General features: G+C 41.2%; 1 protein-coding gene across 2 annotated transcripts in view; it reads left to right on the forward strand.

The window, feature by feature from the left end:
• Positions 1-20,887, forward strand: part of DOCK2 (dedicator of cytokinesis 2) — a 441,813-nt gene that overhangs the window by 16,866 nt on the left and 404,060 nt on the right. For both annotated transcript variants that reach the window (XM_031011390.3, XM_055387440.2), the window contains exons 2-6: positions 437-520; positions 15,536-15,576; positions 16,791-16,846; positions 17,327-17,423; positions 20,548-20,696. In XM_031011390.3, the coding sequence (XP_030867250.2) occupies positions 437-520; positions 15,536-15,576; positions 16,791-16,846; positions 17,327-17,423; positions 20,548-20,696 (427 nt within the window). The remainder of the gene's footprint in view (positions 1-436; positions 521-15,535; positions 15,577-16,790; positions 16,847-17,326; positions 17,424-20,547; positions 20,697-20,887) is intronic.

Below are 20,887 nucleotides of genomic sequence, written 5' to 3' on the forward strand. Positions count from 1 at the left end.
GCCTGGCTCTCCTGCCATCCTGCTCACCAGTGCATCTCTCCTACCTCGTATAGCACCTCACCACACTTCAGGTGCTTAGTATGCAGTTGTTTCTTTTTAATTGTAGCAAAACATGCATAACAAATGATGTAACATTTTAACTGCCTGGTGTACAGTAAGAGGACAGTCCATAGTAAATATCAGCAGCCTCCTTGTCACTCAGGCTCAATGCAGGGCCTGTGTTGAGGAAAGGTCAACTTTGGTTAATAGAAGGTCTTGGGAGCCAGGCTGAGTCTGAAATAACTCTTGTGGCAGGCAATAGGTTTCTGTGTCGGTTTTGTTTAGCCCAGGTGGGCTGCGTGGTCATGGGATGGACTTGAGGCAGGGATAGCAGGAAGGAGCAGAGGCTAACGAGATCCAGAGGTCTCACCTAGTTGTCTTTCTTTCTGTTTCACAGCCATATACAACTTCCAAGGCAGCGGAGCCCCCCAGCTCTCCCTGCAGGTCGGCGATGTGGTGCGAATACAGGAGACGTGTGGAGGTGAGTCACTGGCCCACGCCCCAGGTGCTGGACCCTTGGCTGATGGAAGCCTATAGTACACCCAGGCCCCTCAGCACTCTCTCTGAACCTGCAACTGTGTGGTCTATTTAAAAACGTTTTGGTAACACTAGTAATTAGAATTTACTAAACAGAAATGCTTTCTCATTTTAGGAATGTATGTTTCATAGCAAAAGCCTAACTGGGTGGTTCGATGTTTGTTATGCTCTCCATTTGCTTCAGCCATGGGGCTATTCAGCCTGTGACTCTTCCTAGATACAGTTCTTTATTAGTATTAATATCACGATAAAGGGAAATAAGCATCATTAGGGTTTGGAAGGGTCCCATAAATCACACCTCTAATTCCAGGAGAGCCGGTGTGCACAGTTGTGTGGTTTGTTTACTGCATGAAGGCACCCAGCCCAGGGAGCAGGGGCTCACTCCCCTCCCCAAGCTGGGAGCCCTGTCTTGGGCAATGTGGTGACATCTCTTTCTTTCTCCTACAAAGGTGCCATTGCCTTGTGAAGCCAGGTGTCTACTGGGCTGTGTCCACCCATGGTGGTGTGCTGGTAGGGAGTGCTTTTTAAAATTTGCACAAAGATGAATGGCCTTGGACTCATAAGTCAGACAGTTGGAAATCAACATGTAATTGATAAACTTGATATTGGGAGCATGGCTTGGGCATGAGAACCAAATGAGATGCTGATCTGTTACCTGCAGTCAGGCAGGCTCCCACCCCTCACTGGCCCAATTGGCCTACCACAGTTCCCTCCTACCTGGGCCTGCTGGTGCCTCCTGCTGCATGGAGGGCACAGAGCCTGGGCTTCCTGTGTCTCGGCAGAGTGGTAGAGGAAGAAGAGAGAGTGTATTGAGCACATAGGCCTGGTCTGCCCCCAATGAATCCATCAGATGAGGCCCTAGGGGGGGAGTGAGGGTCAGAGAGGAGGCAGGTGTGCCACTGTGAAGGAGTCCTTTCATGGGGAAAGGCGGTCACCTGCAGGAGTAGCCATCTTTGGTCCTTTCCACAAAATAGACACTGTGCTAAGTTCTTTATAACACATGATCCTAGTCACTCCTCACCACAACCCACAGGACAGGCAGTGTCATTTCCAGTGCTGGATTAGCTACATGCAACCTCCTAGGCAACAGAGCCCCTAGCTGGGTCTGCAGATTTGTACAAGGATGCTTGTGTAAACACATACACACACACACAAAGACACACACAAAGACACACACAAACATACATATGTACATATATACACATATGCATACCTGTGCATGTAGATACAACCAAAAAACATACAGAAAACCATTTTGTGGGCAAATAATTTGAAATTTGATATTTCAAGACAACTTTAAAAGGGGTCATGGGGGAAATGAGAACTTTGTTCATCTTCTTTATATTTATTTTATGCTTTAGTATTATTTTTACTTGGGGTTGTAGATGAGGGGATACCGTACACTTTTCAGTGTCCAGGGCCTGCAAAGTTCACACTCTGGCCCTGTTGAAACCTTTTGCACAAGGAGTGGACAAGGCTGGAGGAGAGTGGTGGGGACGCTGTCCTAGAGAATTGGGTCTGTGATTCCACGCACCCTGCCCCCTGCTCACAGCATAACCCTATCTTTTGCAAATCTAGTTCTGCCCCGTGGCAGATAAGCAAACTGTAGGTGACTACCAAAGGCAAAGAATGAAAATAAAAACAGCAGCAACTCTCCTCAGTGCCTCTTTCATGCTACTGGATGCTAATCCTGAGAAACAGGCACGAGACCTCATATTTGCAGATGAGGAAATGGAGGCAGTGAAATGACTCATCTAAGGTTGCACAGTGAGCTAGTGGATTTTTTTTTTTTTTTTTTTTTGAGACGGACTCTTGCTTTTGTCTCCCAAGCTGGAGTGCAGTGATGCGATCTCGGCTTACTGCAGCCTCCGCCTCCCAGATTCAACTGATTCTTGTGCCTCAGCCTCATTAGTAGCTGGGATTACCAGCATGTGCCACCACACCTGTATTTTCAATAGAGATGGGGTATCGCCATGTTGGCCAGGTTGGTCTCGAACACCTGGCCCTAGGTGATTCGTGCACCTCGGCCTCCCAAAGTGCTAGGATGACAGGGGTGATCCACTGCGCCTGGCCCCAGTGGCTCTTTTCTGATAGCCAAGCCCACACTCTTTCCTCCACCCATGCCTGCCAAAACAATGACAAGGCCTTGGTCATTATTTTCTGTGTCCTACATTGTGAAATCCAGATGAGTATTTTTCTCTTCGTTGTATGCAGTTTCCCTGAATAGAAAGCTTGAGGGAATAAACCTCCCACACAGGCTGCCATAGTCAGAGCCTTGCCAGTACCTTTCCCTGGCCTGGTGCCCTGACCTTTACGAAGCCTACTCTGGTGGACTCAAGCCACCTTTATTCATCTCTGGGACACCTTTATCTTTTCTTTGGTTCTGGTTTTCCATTTCTAATTCAATTAGTCTTATTTTAATGTATCTTTGTAAATTAGTCACAATAACTTGCTGGAAAAAGCTGGATATATTCATTGGTAAATGGCTAATAATTTATTAATTCTTTGAAAAGACAGTGTTTGGAAGTCTGCTAGAATGATTCTAGCTATCTGAGGAAATATCATATCTCCTGGTATGCAAATTATTAGGACTTCTCATGCATACGCTCATGGCCATGCAGAGTTTTCAAATAGGGGATCCAAAGTCTTCTTGGGGTGCCTTGAGTGGCAGAAGGTAATGGAGCTGGAGGGGGTCTGAGAGCAGGTCTGGTGTTGTCTGCTTTCAGATGGGGTGTGTGGTCTGCGATTCTGATTGAAAATAAATGATTCCTCTAAAAATATAAAAGGTGTGAAAACCACAATGTTAGTCAAAAATTAGTCAAAACTGTGTAGTAGAAAGAATATGGGTGTACCCGTGAAACCTTCTTACAGAAAACTACTTCAAAACCAAAATCCAGCCAACTGAGAGGTGAATCACAATACAAGAATATTGGATTAAAAATCTGTGATAAAAGGAAATAGTGGCTAATATTGGGTCCAAATGAATCGATTTATAAAAATTGATATTAAAAACAGTAGGAATTTCTTGTAGAAGGGACAAACATAAAAAAGCAGTGTGATTTTTTTCCTCCAATCACTTCCTTCAGTCGTATTTGGTTGACATCTTTCCTGAGATTTGGTGACATCAGAAGACTTTAATCTCATATCCATGTGCTGCTCACCGACTTCTTCTCTTTCCCCAGTTCAAACAAGACCTGGGGAAGGAGTGAGTTTGGGATGTTTTCTTTCCTATTCTTTGTCTTCTCTACTGAAATAAGCCTAATGATTGGCCAGTCCACTGTACAAATAGTCATGTAGTTGAGGAATGAAATGCCAGATGCCCCTGACATCATGATATTTATGGCTACCATAAAGAATGTTATTGTTGGGAACCTAGACAATATTTTTAAAAATCTAATAAAGTTGAGACTTGGGAGGAGAATGGAGGATAATAGCTAACTCAATGACATCACTTTCACAACAAAGTCAATGAATATTAATTGGAAATAAAACATGGAATTAAAAAAATAACCACGTCTATCTTTGAATGCTTTTCATAACAATTTTCGTTTTAGAGAAGTTTTCAGGAAATCTTTTTAGTGATAAAGAAACATTGAATCAAAGTTCAAATGTCCCTCAATTTCACTTGGTTTCTTTTTCTTCTGCTAAATACAAATAAGATTAAATAAAATTTTTATTTTTATCCCAGCACTTTGGGAGGCGGAGGCGGGCGGATCATGAGGTCAGGAGATCAAGACCCTCCTGGCTAACATGGTGAAACCCCATCTCTACTAAAAATACAAAAAATTAGCCGGGCGTGGTGGCAGGTGCCTGTAGTCCCAGCTACTCAGGAGGCTGAGGCAGGAGAATTGCGTGAACCTGGGAGGCGGAGCTTGCAGTAAGCCAAGATCGCACCACTGCACTCCAGCCTGGGAGACAGAGCAAGCCTCCGTCTCAAAAAAAAAAAAATGTATTTATATAGTATCTTCACCATATGCTCATTTTTATGAGAGTATTTTAAAAACCATATTTTATCTTTTTATATCTTTTTATGTCTCTGTCATGTATATAAATATAAATGAAGAGTTGACTGGAATGATATTAATAGTGTTTTTCTGTGTAATGGGATTCAGGATAATTCTTTAAGCTTATATGTTTGTACTTTTTTGTTTAGTTTAAATTCTTTATAATAGCATATATTAGTTTTAAACAAACAAAAAAATACAGTCTTTAAGCTGGGCATGGTGGTGTACACCTATAGTCCTAGCTACCTGGGAGGCTGAGGCAGGAGGATCCCTTGAGCCCAGGAGTTTAAGACTAACAAGACTCCATCTCTGAAAAATAAGGCAAAAAAAGTATGAAGAATAAAATAACAATCACTTACATTCCAACCACCTATAATTAATCATTGCCAACACCTGAGGATATTTGCTTCCGATCTATAAGACTGCATCATTAATTATTATTATTATTATTATTATTATTATTATTATTATTATTATTATTGTTTTTGAGATGGGGGTTTCTCTTTGTTGCCCAGTCTGGTCTCCAACTCCAGGGCCCAAGCAGTCCTCCTGCCTCAGCCTTCCAAGTACCTGGGATTACAGATGCATGCCACCTTGCCGGGCTTTCAATAGTTTTAAAATCTTCCCCACCACCCCCAATAAAGAAATGAAAAGAGCACTGGCTTTTGAATTAGAAAGTTATTCCCTGCTTCTGCTACCCACTAGTGGAGTCATCTTGGGTATGTAAGCTTTAGGTTTCTCATCTGTTGAGTGGGTTGTTTTCACCTTGCTCCTGAGCTTCTTATGGGGATAAAATGAGAAAAAGTAAAGAAGCTGTCTACCACCAGCCTGGCTCATAGAAGGTTCTCTGTGTTTGTTAATTCCATCCTCTCCCCTATTATGTAGCGCTGTACCGAAACTGGCAGATGTATATTTTTACAACATGGCCCAGAAGCTGAATCTTTTCCTGGAATGGGTGAGACTAGCCCTTCCTTGCCTATGTACTAAATTTACTCAGCTGAATGAAGAGGGAAAACAGGACCCTAAACTGGAAGCTTAAACAAGGGTGAATTTCACTTTTTATTATAAGGATGATATATTGTTATGATAAAAACTTACATAGTTCAAGATGGTACTCATGCTAGGCCATGCTAAGCCTTAGATATCAAATGCTGACTTCATTGCCCATATTATATCTCTCATGCTGCCTCTTTTATCCAGAGGCAGCATAAACATTCTGTGTTTTAGATGTGGAAAACACATGTAAGTGTATTGAGCAGTAGGAATTCATCATAGAAGGGACAAACATAAAAAAAAGCAGTGTTATTTTATTTCCCCCCAGTCACTTCCTCCAGTCATATTTGATTGACATCTTTCCTGATATTTGATGACATCAGAAGACTTCGATCTCATATATTGTGCAGCTCACCTACTTCTTCTGTTTCCCCAGTTTGAACGAGACCTGGGGAAGGAGGGAGTTTGGGATGCTTTCTTTCCAGTTCTTTGTCTTCTCTACTGAAATAAGCCCTCTATGATCAGCTTGCCCATTGTAGAAATAGCCAGGTAGCTGGGGAATGAGATGCCAGATGCCCCTGACATCTTTGTGTGAAGCTCCTGGAATGCACTCATACTGTGTTTGGATGTAGTTTTGGGGTGGAGGAACTGTACCATGCCCTCCTAAGGCAACAACTTCCTACCTCCAAAGGCTGACGTGAGAGAATTGCTTGAGCCCAGGAGTTTGAGGCTGCAGTGAGACATGATCATGCCACTGCACTCCAGCCTCAGAGGTAGAGTGAGACCTTGTCTCTAAAAATAAATAAACAAACAAACAAATAAAATCAGAGGAATGAGGGAGGAGATGGATGGAGCATCCTCTGCTTTTAAAAAATAGCGCATTGCTTTTGCTGTTGCTGTTTTCTAGAAATGCAACTACATACTCTATGTACTATTCTGAGACCTTCTGTTCTCATTTGAAAATATTGGAGTGCTTTCAAAGTGAACACATATCTATTACCACATTGTTGGTTTGGCTGCAAAAAGCTTGGCACAATGAGATTTTTAATGTACCCCTCACTGAGGAGGGCACACCAAGAGCCATAGGCAGTGGCTTCCATGCTGATAACTCCTTTAAGGGTGATCTTGACCTATCCAAATTCTTTGCTTTTAATATAAGTGAGGACATTATAAGCACTTAACATGGAATCTTTTTAAAGCACCACTTGCAAGGTGATAGTCTTTTGTTCAGGTCTGCTGTAGTGACAGGTCACTTTGAAAAGGACTCCATTTTCTTCAGTAAGGCTGCTCCATTATCAGCAGTGTGTATGTGGAGTTTTCCTCCCTTCTGAGTGAGGATGAGGCTCAGACGTCAGTAAACTTCCATTATGTTTCATTTGAGGCATGTCTATTTGCTTTGTTGTGATGGAAATATGTTGAAATGACTTTAGTGCAAAAAAAGATATTATAAATCCATAGGTCCTGAAAATAAAATAGAAAATATGCCAAACTTTCTCTGCATTATTATTATTTTAATTGATTTTTTTAGAAGAATGGTATCTACTAACTCTTTTGGACACTGGACAAACTCTCTGAGTTTTTAATCCAGTTTAAGCGTGATAAGACACTATTATTATTCCCATGAGATGTGAGGCACTATTATTCTCATTTTATAGATGAGGGGACTGAGGCTCAGAGGAAAGTATTAACAGGTCCATGATTGCACAGTTAAGTAGCAGATCTCCATCAAATTCAGACTTTCATTGCAGAGCTCATACTCTTTAAAATTTTTTTTAATTGTATATGTTTAATGTATACAACATAATGTTATGCGATACATAATAGGTAGTAAAGTAGTAAGATAGTTACGATAGTGAAACAAATGACCATATCCATCATCTCACATAGTTACCCTTCTTTTTTGTTTTTGTTTTGGTGGCATCAGCAGCTAAAATCTAATCATTTAGCAGAAATCTCAAATACAGTACAATTTTATTGACTGTAGATCCCTTGTTGTACATTAGATCTCTAGACTTGTTCTTCCTACATATCTGTTACCCTGTAACCTCTAACCTACATTTCCCCATTTCATTCCTCCCATCTCCTACCCTCCCTGGTAACCCCTGTTTCATTGTCTATGCCTGTATATTTGACTCTTTTTTTGTTCCATATATAAATGAAATAATGCAATACTTTCTGTGTCTGTCATATTTCACTTAGCATGTCTTCCAGGTTCGTCCACGCTGTGACAAATGGCAAGATCTCCTCCTTTTTAAAGGGTGAATAATATTCCATTGTATATGAATATTACAGTTTCTTTATCTACTCATCCATTGGTGAGCACTTGGGTTGTTTCCATATCTTGGCTATTGTGAATAATGCTGTAACGAATATGAGAGTACAGACATCTTTGCAAGACAGTTATTTCATTTTCTTTGGATATATGCCTTGAAGAGGGATTGCTGGATCATATGCTAGTTCTATTTTTAATTTCTTTAGGAACTTCCATACCTTTTTCAACAATGACTACCAATCTACATTCTCACCAACAGTGCAGAAGAGTTCCCTTTTTTCCACACCCTTGCCAACATTTGTTATCTCTTGACTTTTTGATAATAGCCATTTTCACAGGCGTGAGGTGATATCTCATTGTGGTTTGATTTTCATTTTTCTAACAACTAATGATGTCAAACACCTTTCCATATATCTGCTGGCCATTTGTATGTCTTCCTTGGAGAAATGTCTATTCAGTTTCTTTGCCTATTTTGTAATCAAGTTATTTATTTTTATACTATTGAGTTATATGAGTTCTTTATAAAATTTTTGATATTAACCCCTTATCAGATGTATAGTTTGCAATTTTTTCCCTAATTCACAGGTTTTTGTTTCATTTTGTTGTTTTCTTTGGTATGCAGAAAGTTTTTAGTCAGGATTCACACTCTTAACCAGTGTATTAGTCTGTTTTCACACTGCTGTAAAGAGCTACCTGAGACTGGGTAATTTATGAAGAAAAGAGGTTTAATTGACTCACAGTTCTGCATGGCTGGAGAGGCCTCAGGAAACTTAAAATCATGGTGGAAGATGAAGGGGAAGCAAAGTATGTTTTACATGGCAGCAGGAGAGAGAGAGAACAAGAAGGGAAGTGCCATACTTTTAAACCATCAGATCTTGTGAGAACTCACTTACTATCACAAGAACAGAATGGGGGAAACCGTCCCTATGATCCAGTCACCTCCCACCAGGTCCCTCCCCTGACACATGGGGATTACAATTTGAGATGAGATGTGGGTGAGGACACAGAGCCAAATCACATCATCCCTCCCCTGGCCCTTCCCAAATCTCATGTCCTTCTTACATTGCAAAATCAGTCATGCCTTCCCAACAGTCCCCCAAAGTCTTAACTCACTCCAGCATTAACTCAAAAGGCCAAGTCCAAAGTCTCATCTGAGACAAGGCAAGTTCCTCCCACATATGAGCCTGTAAAATCAAAACAACAAGTCAGTTACTTCCAAGATAAAATGGGGGTACAAGCATTGGGTAAATTCTCTCATTCTGAAAGGGAGAAATTAGCCAAAACAAAGGGGCTACAGGCCCCATGCAAGTCCAAAAGCCAGCAGGGCAGCCATTGAATCATAAAGCTCTAAAATCTCCTTTGATTCCGTGTCTCACATCTATGCAAGGCCACACTGATGCAAGGGATGGGCCCCCAAGGCCTTGGGCAGCTCTGCCTCTGTGGCATTGCAGGGTATAGCCCCCACAGCTTCCTTCACAAGCTGGTATTGAGTACCTGCAGCTTTTCTAGGCACACAGTGCAAGCTGTTGGTGGATCTACCATTCTGGGGTCTGGAGGATGGTGACCCTCTTCTCACAGCTCCACTAGGCAGTGCCTCACGGGGGACTCTGTGTGGGGGCTCCAACCCCACATTTCCCTGCTGCACTGCCCTAGTAGAGGTTATCCATGAAGATTCTGCCCCTGCAGAAGACTTCTGCCTGGACATCCAGGCATTTCCATACATCCTCTGAAATCTAAGCAGAGATTCCCAAAGCTCAACTCTTGTCTCCCATGCACCTGCAGGCCTAACACCACATGAAAGCCACCAAATCTTGGGGCCTGAAACAACAGTTTGAACTGTACCTTGGCCCCTTTTAGCCATAGCTGGAGGTGGAGTGGCTGGCATACAGGGTGCCAAGTCCTGAGGCTGCACAGCAACAGGGCCCTGGGCCCAGCCCACAAAACCATTTTTCCTTCCTAGGCCTCTGGGCCTGTGATTGGAGGGGCTGATGTGAAGATCTCTGAAATGTCCTGGAGACATTTTCCCTATTATCTTGGCTGTTAACATTCAGCTCCTTGTTACTTATATAAATTTCTGCAGCTCGTTTGAATTTCTCCACAGAAAATGGGTTTTTCTTTTCTACCACATGGTCAGGCTGAAAATTTTCCAAACTTTTACTCTCTGCTTCCCTTTTAAACATAATTTCCAATTTCAGACCATCTCTTTGTGAATGCATATGACTATATACTTTTAGAAACAGCCAGGTCAAATCTTGAATGCTATGCTGCTTAGAAATTTATTCTGCCAGATACCCTAAATCATCTCTCTTAAGTTCAGATTTTTACAGATCTCTAGGGCAGGGGAAAAGTGCTGCCAGCCAGTCTTTTGCCAAAGCATAGCTAGAGTGACCTTTGCTCCAGTTCCTAAGAAGTTCCTCATTTCCATGTGAGAGCACCTCATCCTGGATTTCATTGTCCATATCACTATCAGTATTTTGGTCAAAACCATTCAACAAGTCTCTAGCAAGTTCCAAACTTTCCCACATCTTTCTATCTTTTTCTGAGCCCTTTAAACTGTTCCAACCTCTGCCTGTTACCCAGTTCCAAAATTGATTCCAGATTTTCAGGTATCTTATAGCAGTCCCCGACTTCTCTCAGTACAAAATTTCTGTATTATTCTGTTTTCACACTGTTATAAAGAACTACCCGAGACTGGGTAATTTATGAAGAAAAGAGGTTTAATTGACTTGCAGTTCTGCATGGCTAAAGAGGCTGCAGAAAACTTACAATCATGGTGGAAGGTGAAGGGGGAAGCAGGCACATCTTACATGGCAGCAGGAGAGAGAGACAGCAAGGGGAAAGTGCCACATTTTTAAACCATCAGAACTCATGAGAACTTGCTATCACCAGAACAGCATGAGGGAAATCACCCCTATGATCCAATCACCTCCCACCAGGTCCCTCCTCTGACATAAGGGGATTAAAATTTGGTATGAGATTTGGGTGGGGACACAAAGCCAAATCATATCAACCAGTGATAGGTACAAGCTTCCATTTGATCTCAATATTATTATATATTTCAACACACAAGAAAGAAAAAGCACTCTTAAGCACTCATCACTCATATAAATATTAGCATATTTATATATGTTTATGTATAAATATCAGCATATTTATACACGTTTATATATAAATATCAGCATATTTATACACGTTTATATATAAATATCAGCATATTTATACACGTTTATATATAAATATCAGCATATTTATACACGTTTATATATAAATATCAGCATATTTATACACGTTTATATATAAATATCAGCATATTTATACACGTTTATATATAAATATCAGCATATTTATACACGTTTATATATAAATGTCAGCATATTTATACACGTTTATATATAAATGTCAGCATATTTATACACGTTTATATATAAATGTCAGCATATTTATACACGTTTATATATAAATGTCAGCATATTTATACACGTTTATATATAAATGTCAGCATATTTATACACGTTTATATATAAATGTCAGCATATTTATACACGTTTATATATAAATATCAGCATATTTATACACGTTTATATATAAATATCAGCATATTTATACACGTTTATATATAAATATCAGCATATTTATACACGTTTATATATAAATATCAGCATATTTATACACGTTTATATATAAATATCAGCATATTTATACACGTTTATATATAAATATCAGCATATTTATACACGTTTATATATAAATATCAGCATATTTATATATGTTTATATATAAATATGGTAGTGGGAGAACTTATATATGTGTGTGTATGTTTATATGTATATACACATGTTTATATGTATATACACACACATATGTATATGCTTGCTTCAGACATTTGTTTTTAAGAAATAAAAATTTCTAGTGCAGTTGAAATCCCTTTTTACCCCTCCTCTATTCTTTTTTCTTTTGTCCACATGTAGGTAACACTTATCCTGAAATCAGTATGTTTTTTTCCCATCCAACTTTTTGTACCTTTGCCAGATGCATACACTTTTTAACTTTGTCTAAAAAAATAGTGTTTGTAGCACTCCTCTGGGGCTAGGTGTTATTTCCCTCACTTTACAGATAGAAACACTGAGGCTTCAGTGACATGACCAAAGGCCATGTGGCTTGGAAATGGCATAGGGAGGACTGGATCCCTAGACCTTGGATTCTTTTTTGATGTTGTGGGATATTTTAAATCTCCTGCCTCCCTTGACTCTTAGAGGATTTGAGACTCTAGATATATTTGATATTGGTATTTGAGATGTGAAAAGGGAGGATTATTTGAATAATTGGCACTTTATAATTTTCCAAAAGAATTGTAAAAATTTTTCCTTTTCTCATCTTCCTCCAGAATGCATGTCTAGTCAGTCCAGGCTACTGTGTATCATAAACTGCTTAAATAAGAGAAATTTATTTCTCATACTTATGGAGACTGGAAAGTTGAAGATCTAGGCACCAGCAGATCTGGTTTCTGGTGGGGGCCGCTTCTTGGTTTGTAGATGGCTGTGTTCTTGTCATAGCCTCTCACATGGCAGAGAGCAAAGAGAGAGGGAGCAAACTTTCCTGTAAGGGCACTAATCCCATTCATAAAGGCTCCATTCTCATGACCTAATTACCTCCCAAGGACCCCACTTCCTAATGCCATCACATCAGGTGTCAGAATTGCAACATATGAATTTTGGGAGGACACATTCAGTCCATAGCAATGCACACTGTGAATTTTATGTTAAAGAAAGTGGTTATCTCATGGAAACGGTTAGCAAAAAAGCCCTTGTTATTGTTGAATTCAAAAGAGTGTTGAACTCAGGAGCGGGTTCTGGGACATGGTAAATGCCATGTTACACTGAGCCTGCTTTTGATCATGGTGTCCACTGTCCAGGAATTTTTCTCTTTTGTACCAACCGTTGTTATCTGCCCAGTCATGTTTTGGAGCATAGATAGATATAGCTGATTGGTGACCATATTAGGGAACCAACATCAGTGGTCAGAGATAAATGACCTGGCAGAAGTAAAAATGCCAGAAAAAAAGTCATAAGGATAGTCCTGATGCAGTTGATGCACTAGGCACGGGTTTGGATTCTGGTTTGGCTGCTTTTCTGCTAAAGAATGTGTTGGAATTTCTTCCCCACCTGTTTGATCTGAGTGTCACCATCCAGCAAGTGGAGATAAAACCTTCTTGCAATGAATCCCTGGGGATTTATTTCTGGAAGCATGTAGCCCAGTGCAATATACATAGTTGGTGCACAATTAATATTGATTGAACTTGAACCTGGGAGCCAGAATAAGAATATTGGGTGTAAGTGTCAGCAGAATCCTGTCGTCAGGAGTGAGGTGCAACTCTGAGAATTAGGAAACCTAAAAGACGTACACACATAACCGAGTTTTGAGGGTCAGAGCAGGCAAACTCCTTGGATCCAGGAAGACAAGTCACCTTAATGGAGTCCCTGTCACAGAGATGCAAATGTGGACATGAGCTTTGTGTAGGGACCATCTATTGGTCCCTCGATTGTTTTTCTATTTTTTGGTGGATTTTAGTGACCTTAGCCATCATGTGGGCTCAAGTCACTGCTACCAGATGACCTTATCTCTATTTGCACTCTAACCCCATCACATGGGAGACAATGTGGCCAACCAGCTTTAAGGATTGGCTTTGAAGTCACATAAGCTTGAGTTTGAACTCTGGTTGTATGATCTTGGCCCAGCCCATCAATTGACTTGAATATCAATTTCCTCATCTATAAAATGGGAATGATAATACTTAGCTCACAGTGTCGCTCTGAGGATTAAATGAGAGAATGCCTGTACAACGTTTAGCATACAGCTTTGCATGTTGCAGGTGACCAGTGAAAGACAGGTAATAATAATATTACAAAGTTGCATTTATGTCTAGTCGGTGAAAAGGGGCAACTAAAGGAGGTTGTTGTAGCACAGTGCAGCAGGGTGTTGCTTGAGTGTAAATCTCAGCTGCATCACCCACTAGCTGTGTGACCATCAGCAAGCTGCTTAATCTCTGTGCCTATTTTCATTTGCAGAGCTGAAGCAGTAATAGTACTACTTAATAGGATTGTTGTAAAGATTAATTTACAATATGACAAAACAAAAAATGTCAACAGAGTTACCAGCACATAGGAAGCACTTAGAAAGTATAAGCAGTATTGTTAATTATGGATTATTTTTCAACAGTTATTGACAAATAATTAGAGGCCACTGAAAATAGAATGTGAAGCTTCATGAAGTAGAACATCTTCCATCACTGGAAGTATTCAGGTGGAAAGTAGCTTAGTGGAGATTTAGTTTTGGAGATTCAGACATTGAGAAGTTGGAAATATTAATATTAGGTAACCATCAAATCATTCCTTCATAATATAGGAAGCATAGTGTGATAGTTGCTTATGTTGAAAACCTGACACTGCAACCTACTAGCTGTGTGATCCTTGGAAAGTCACTTAACTTCTCTGTGCCTCAGGTAGGCCACTCATTTGTAAAATAGGATAATAACCATTCCTACTTCATGCGGTTGTTATGAATATTGAAGGGCTTAATATATAAAGAGTGCTTAGAATGGTATTTTTATTTCCCACCTGAGATTCTCTTTCCAACCTCCCTTTCTTCCTTCTGTTTTTCCTCTCTCCTTCCTTTCTCCATTTCTCCTTCCTCTCACTTTCTGTCACTCAAAAAGAAGCTATCACGGCCCCCTGTTGCTTCAGAGTTTCCTTTAGGACCTGGCCGTCAGGCTGGCTCATGACTATGAAGGGTGACTTTGCATTTTAAGTTGTTTGTTTTTGGGCTTGCTTGTATGTCTGTTGGGAACATATTTCATCAACAATCTGTCAGCCCAGTAATGAGGGTCTGCTAATGAGGCTCCCGACAGATGCGTTTTATTTACAAAGATGACAAATGCCACTCCTTGGCTGTGTTGGAATCATTTCAAAGGCCATGTTGGAATCATTTCAAAGGCCAGCGGACTCATTACAGTCATCAGGACTTGCTGCACTCAGGCGTATTTTGTCTGAGGACTGTGTATAATTTGGATTTCTGCTCATTGAAACATTTTTTAATATAATATTCCTGCAAAGGGTAGATCTCTTAAAATCCCTGTCCCTTTATCTGTCCCTAAACTTACCTGTTTTGTAACAACTAACTTTTGTAAATCACATTTTAGACACTATTTGCTGCTGTTAGAAGTCTCAGTGTTATTTTAGGATGTTTGCCCAAATCAGGAGCATTTCTATGTCCCGAAGGCAGGAATTGAAAGCATGCAGATGGTCACAGGGCCTAGGAAGGCAATGGACACAAGGCGGGGGGCTGCGTTGAGGCTGGCGGACTGGAGGCAGATGCTCTGTCTGGTGGACACTGCTGCTCTTCTCCTCCCAGCCAGTTGGGAGCACTGGCCAGCACTACTGGGGCTCCTGATTTTTCAAAATCAGGAGCACCTTTATATGAAGTCTATTTTTAGATGTTATTTTGAGATGTTGGCAACCAATTCAACATATTTTCAAAGACTATGAGCTTCCAGAGTTTGATCTGTACCCAAGGTCTAAAGCAATTTGCAGTAGTTTTACTAGTTTAAAACAAAACAAAACAAAACAAAACAGAAAAACACTAGCAACAAACTTGTAATAAATGAGGGAACTGTTTCTTTGTTTTCTTTTTGCAGACTGGTATAGGGGATACCTCATAAAGCACAAAATGTTACAGGTAAGGTCACCTGGTTTTTATTTGTGTCAGTACTGGATGTCTTCATATGGCCCCGCTATCCCATCTGAGCAGGTCTCTCCCACCATTGCTCCTCAGCAAAGGGAACCCATCTCTCCCTCCTGTGCCCTGTGCTCTCTGACCTCTGTGCCTTGTCACTCGCTGTGCTCAGCTCCCTCCCACTTTCTCTCATTCTTTAAGGTTCATCTCTGGTGCCATCTCCCTGCAACTTTTCCTGATATGCCACTCACTTATGATTTCTCCCTTCCTCGAGTCTCTGTGGAATTGTGCGTTATAAATTTGAAATTTATTCTACCGCCTTCCTTTAGAGTTGTTTGCAGCATTCAGTCATCTCCTCATCCGTATACCCAGGTCAACACAGAAAGGACAGGCCTGATTTCTACTTTTGAGGGGTTCTCTTGTTCTAACCTCACATTTCACTATCGTCTCCATGAGAGCAGGCGCTTGCTTTGCTTGTCTCATTTTCTCTCACAGCACCTAGCACAGTGACCAGATGTCCCCAGTATGCACATTGGTTGCATTTATGAAGGGATTTCCAAGTAATTGATAAACTTACCTTGTTAACTGAGCCAAATGTATGGAGCAAGGAAGTAATAGAAGCTTCTTCCTTCTTCCCTGACATGCTGTGTCGGGAGGGATGGTCCTACTCTGCTCTCTCAAAGAACAATGGAATAAATGCAGGCAGAATAGGTCTCAAATCGAACTAGCCCAAATGCACCTAGGAACATTGTTGCTTCAGGACCAGTTATTTCTGACCTTCCAGTTGTTCCTGACTGTGAAGGGTGACCGCTTTCCGGAATCGGGCAGGCAATCGGAGAAGCAGAGCTCCTTGTCTCGCTTTAAAGTCAGTGAGTGGTTTAGGTTGTCTTTCAAACAATACTGTCTTATAGCCCACCTGCAGGATGAGTGGCCATAATGGGTTGGAGCATCCCTTGGAATCTAGGGCTATGGTGAGATCTAGGGCTATTGTGGGATCTAGAGCAACTGATGGAGAACTGGAGGGAAAGCCAGATCTAAACAAGTAGATTTAGAATCCAGCCCCTGTTCTATCTGGCTCTGGGTTTATTCCTTTAAAGTCTGGGGATTTTATAAGCCAGTAGCTTTTGGAAAAAAATTATAAAGACCTAGGGTCATTCATTTCTGTGGTGATATATCTTTTTATTTTGTTTTGTTTTGTTTTGTTTTGTTTCCAACAGGGCATTTTTCCTAAGTCATTTATCCACATCAAGGAAGTGACAGTTGAGAAAAGAAGGTATTTGCCATTCTTCACCAGACTTGAGCCTCCAGTGGCTCATGGATGTCTCTGTCCTGTTTATTTTGAAAATCTGACTTGGAAGATCTGAGGGTTGCTCAGCTTATCTTCTTTGTGCCTGTGTATATTTGTGGGTCTCCTTTCCGTTACTCAATGGGAGATCTAATTCAAATTGATTCATATTGAGATCTGACTCTGAGGGGGTATTAGTTTGGAGAATCAAACTTTTTGCTGGCAGCTACCTTAGAACTGTATTAAAGTAGATTAATCCTAAATAATGAGCCCACCCTAGCGAAGGAGGACATAACAAAGCAAGTCCCTTGTATTTGCATAATGTAATTGGTGTGGCTATTGGAGGTGTTTTAGTCTAATGTCAGGAAGGCCCCTCCGCAGCTGCAGCTTAATGCAAATTTGTTGGTGTTTTATCTTGTTAGCACCTGGGTCTCAATTTCACACCACTTTTTCTCCCACCTTAAATAGAAATACTGAGAACATCATTCCTGCAGAAATTCCTCTGGCACAAGAAGTGACAACGACACTTTGGGAATGGGGAAGCATCTGGAAACAACTCTATGTGGTGAGACTCAGAACTCTGCTCCCTGAGTTGGAAGCTTCTTGCAATCTTCAGTTTGGTTCCAGTTTTCATTTTAGCATTGAGTCAGGCAGGTAGAGGTGGCTTTGGTGACATAGCAGAGTGCACACTATTACGTATGAGGACATCAAGGCCCAGAGAGGATCAGGGACTTTCTCAAAGCCACAGAGCTAGTGACAGAGCCATAATGAATGGAGTCTGCTGTGAACCTTCGGTGTTTAGTGCAGAAGTTGTCAAACTTGAGCATGCATAAGAATCACCTTAAGAACTGTTAAAAATAAAGCTTCCTCCCAAGGGGTTTAATAATCTGCATTTTTAATAAACTCAGATTTGATTTGCTAGTCTGCTGATAACACATTGAGAAATACTGTTCTTATACTTTAACCAATGGCTATTGTCCTCACATCTATGAAGAAGTTTTGACTTTGGAAAAACAAAGAATATATTTTTGCATTTGTTTTCCCTGTTTTGAAGCAAATCTAATTTTAAATCCTTCTTTGATGCTCTAAAGCTCCTAATGAAAGCAATTAGCTAAGCAAACCATTAAGCTGAGAGTGAAAATGTCAACCAAGGCTTACTGCATGTTTATTATGGCACCGTGGACACCTGCTGGTGTATGCACAGGATTTGTAGACTTACCTTTCGTGGTCTTAAATGTTGACTCCCATGTGGACATTTCATAATATGAAGATGTAATTGGCACACTCAATTTTACATGTTTCTCAAAGTTTTTAGAAAAGTGTAGGGGACAAATAGTATCCTTGTGGCTAAAGCAATTTTTTGTTCATCTCCACTACGCACCGACCTTTTTTTTTTATTATTTTTTTTATTTTTTTGAGATGGAGTCTCACTCTGTTGCCCAGGCTAGAGTGCAATGGCATGATCTTGGCTCACTGCAGCCTCTGCCTCCTGGGTTCAAGTGATTATCCTGCCTTGGCCTCCTGAGTAGCTGGGATTACAGGTGCCCGCCACCACGCCCAGCTAATTTTTTGTATTTTTAGTAGAGATGGGGTTTCATCATGTTGGTCAGGCTGGCCTTGAACTCCTGACCTCAGGTGATCCACCCACCTTGGCCTTCCAAAGTGCTGAGATTACAGGCAAGAGCCACCACGCCCGGCCTACTGCACCTTTTAAAACATCACAATCACACGTACCATTGAAGCTTGGCATTTTCCCTTAGGAAATCTTTGAATAGTAGTAAGTCCATTTACTCTAGTCAGGAGATCCTTCAACATCTAGTACTTCGGTATTGCATTCCTGATTCTTGCCATATCTGCATACAACCTGTGTAATATTTACTTAATAGCTGCTTTGGATCTCCTTTCAGTAAACTTGAATCTATAGACATAAAGAATGAGATAGCATGCTGCATCATTCCAGCAGTTCTTGATTCCCCGTCACCAACTAGATGCCCCACAATTCAGTTCAACTCTGACTACCCAGGGTTAGTGCCAGACTCCATGGGTTTAAAGCCTCAATCCCACAAGATTGCCCTCACTTTAGATGCCAGTCGCGAGTCCTGGGTTCCCAGGCTACCTGAACTTCTGTTGGACTTGGCTATAAATTCAGGGATTCTCACTACCCCTCCCTGCCTGGGCATCCCCTTTTTTCACTTCTGGTTTCATAATTTGTTAGAACAACTCAGAGAACTCAGGAAAGTGCTATACATATGATTACGGTTTTATTATAAAGAATGTAATTCAGGATCAGCCTTGTGGAAGAGACACAGGGCTAGGCATAGAGGGGCATAGAGCTTCCGTGTCCTCGGCGCACCACCCTCCCAGCACATAGATGTGTTCACCTCCTGGGAAGCTCCTCAAATGTTATTAACCAAGAGTTTTAATCAGAGCTTCATTACACAGGCATGATTGATTAAATTATTGGCTATTGGTGCTTGAGCTCAATCCTCAGTCCCCCTCCCCTCCCAGAGGTTGGGGTGGGGCAGGTGGAGGGGAGTGGGGCTAAGTTCCAACCCTCTAATCATGTGATTGGGGGTTTGGTTCCCAGTTGGTTCCTCTGCAACCAGCCCCTCATCCTGAAGCTATCTAGGGGCCCACCTAGAATCACCTCATTAGCATAAACTCAGGTATCATTGAAAGGGGATTGTTAGGAATAACAAAATACATTCTTATCGCTCTGGTTATTGCAGGAGTTTTAGGAGCACTGCTTCAAGAACCAAGGACAAAAACCAAGTGTGTATATATATATATTTTTTGTTTGTTTGTTTTTTTAATTATACCATCCACACTTTCCCAAATGGAAAGACAAAAGTACTTGGCACAATTATAAGAACATTATTCATCTAAATACAATGAAAACAAGATAACATTATTTTTATAAAAAAAATTTAGAGACAGGGTCTTGCTCTGTCACCCACGCTGGAGTGCAGTGGGACCATCATAGCTCACTGCAGTGCTAAACTCCTGGGCTCAAGTGATCCTCCCGCCTTAGCCTCCGGAACATGCTTGCTATTGTACCTGTCAAAAGCTCTGAGTCCAAGACCTTTTCTCCCTGTTTGTTAAAAAAGACGTTAACAATATGTGAGAGGTGTTAGAGACATATTACTACGAAACTGCAACTTTCTCTTTCCCTTACACAGAACGATGGAAACGGAGTGGGAGAGAATCACCTAGGGATCCATGTTGTTTGACCTTGTATCTTTGTACCACGAAGAGCCATCTTGCTTCCCATAGGTGGTATGCGTGCCACACTTTGGAGAATGCTGCCCTAGAAGCAGTCCTTTATCACCAGAGAAATGGCCCTGGCTCCCAGCCTCAAAAGGCCTGAGCTCTGGGACCTCCATTAGGGCAGATGTTCGTAGCATTCCTGTTCAATAAATATCTTTTTAGATAAAGTCAGAAATCACTCATTCCTTAACCAAGAAATGATTGAGATTTTTATTTTTGCTTTTGGGAAATCCCTGTGGTCCACGGGGAATAAATACATCAACGACTAGGACCCCCACCTAATCCTTTTGTAGTGGGTAGGGCAGGGAGAGAGCCTCAGGCCATGGCCCTTGACCACACTCACCTGACTTTGGCACAGCCTGCCAAATAGATGGTCATGCCCCTTTAACACAGGTGATTATGGGTTGTTTCTTGTCTCCTAGGCCAGCAAAAAGGAGCGTTTTCTCCAGGTGCAGTCCATGATGTACGATCTGATGGAGTGGAGGTCCCAGCTTCTCTCAGGAACCTTACCCAAGGATGAGCTGAAGGAACTGAAGCAGAAAGTCACGTCCAAAATTGACTATGGCAACAAGTAACCTCTCTTTCCTCTGCAAAGAGGTTTTCTTCCCCCAGCCATCCTCTTTCTTCCCTCTCTCCCCAGAAGCTTGGTTTCATTTTTAGATGCAATTTTGTCACTTTCTGTTTGGGAGAAGGTTGTGACCAGTGGTTGTGCTTGCGTGCTGTTGTTACCACCCCTGGGGGACCCAGGGACATGCAGGTGGA

Source organism: Gorilla gorilla, chromosome 4, assembly GCF_029281585.2.
Source record: "Gorilla gorilla gorilla isolate KB3781 chromosome 4, NHGRI_mGorGor1-v2.1_pri, whole genome shotgun sequence".
Lineage (NCBI taxonomy): Eukaryota > Metazoa > Chordata > Mammalia > Primates > Hominidae > Gorilla > Gorilla gorilla.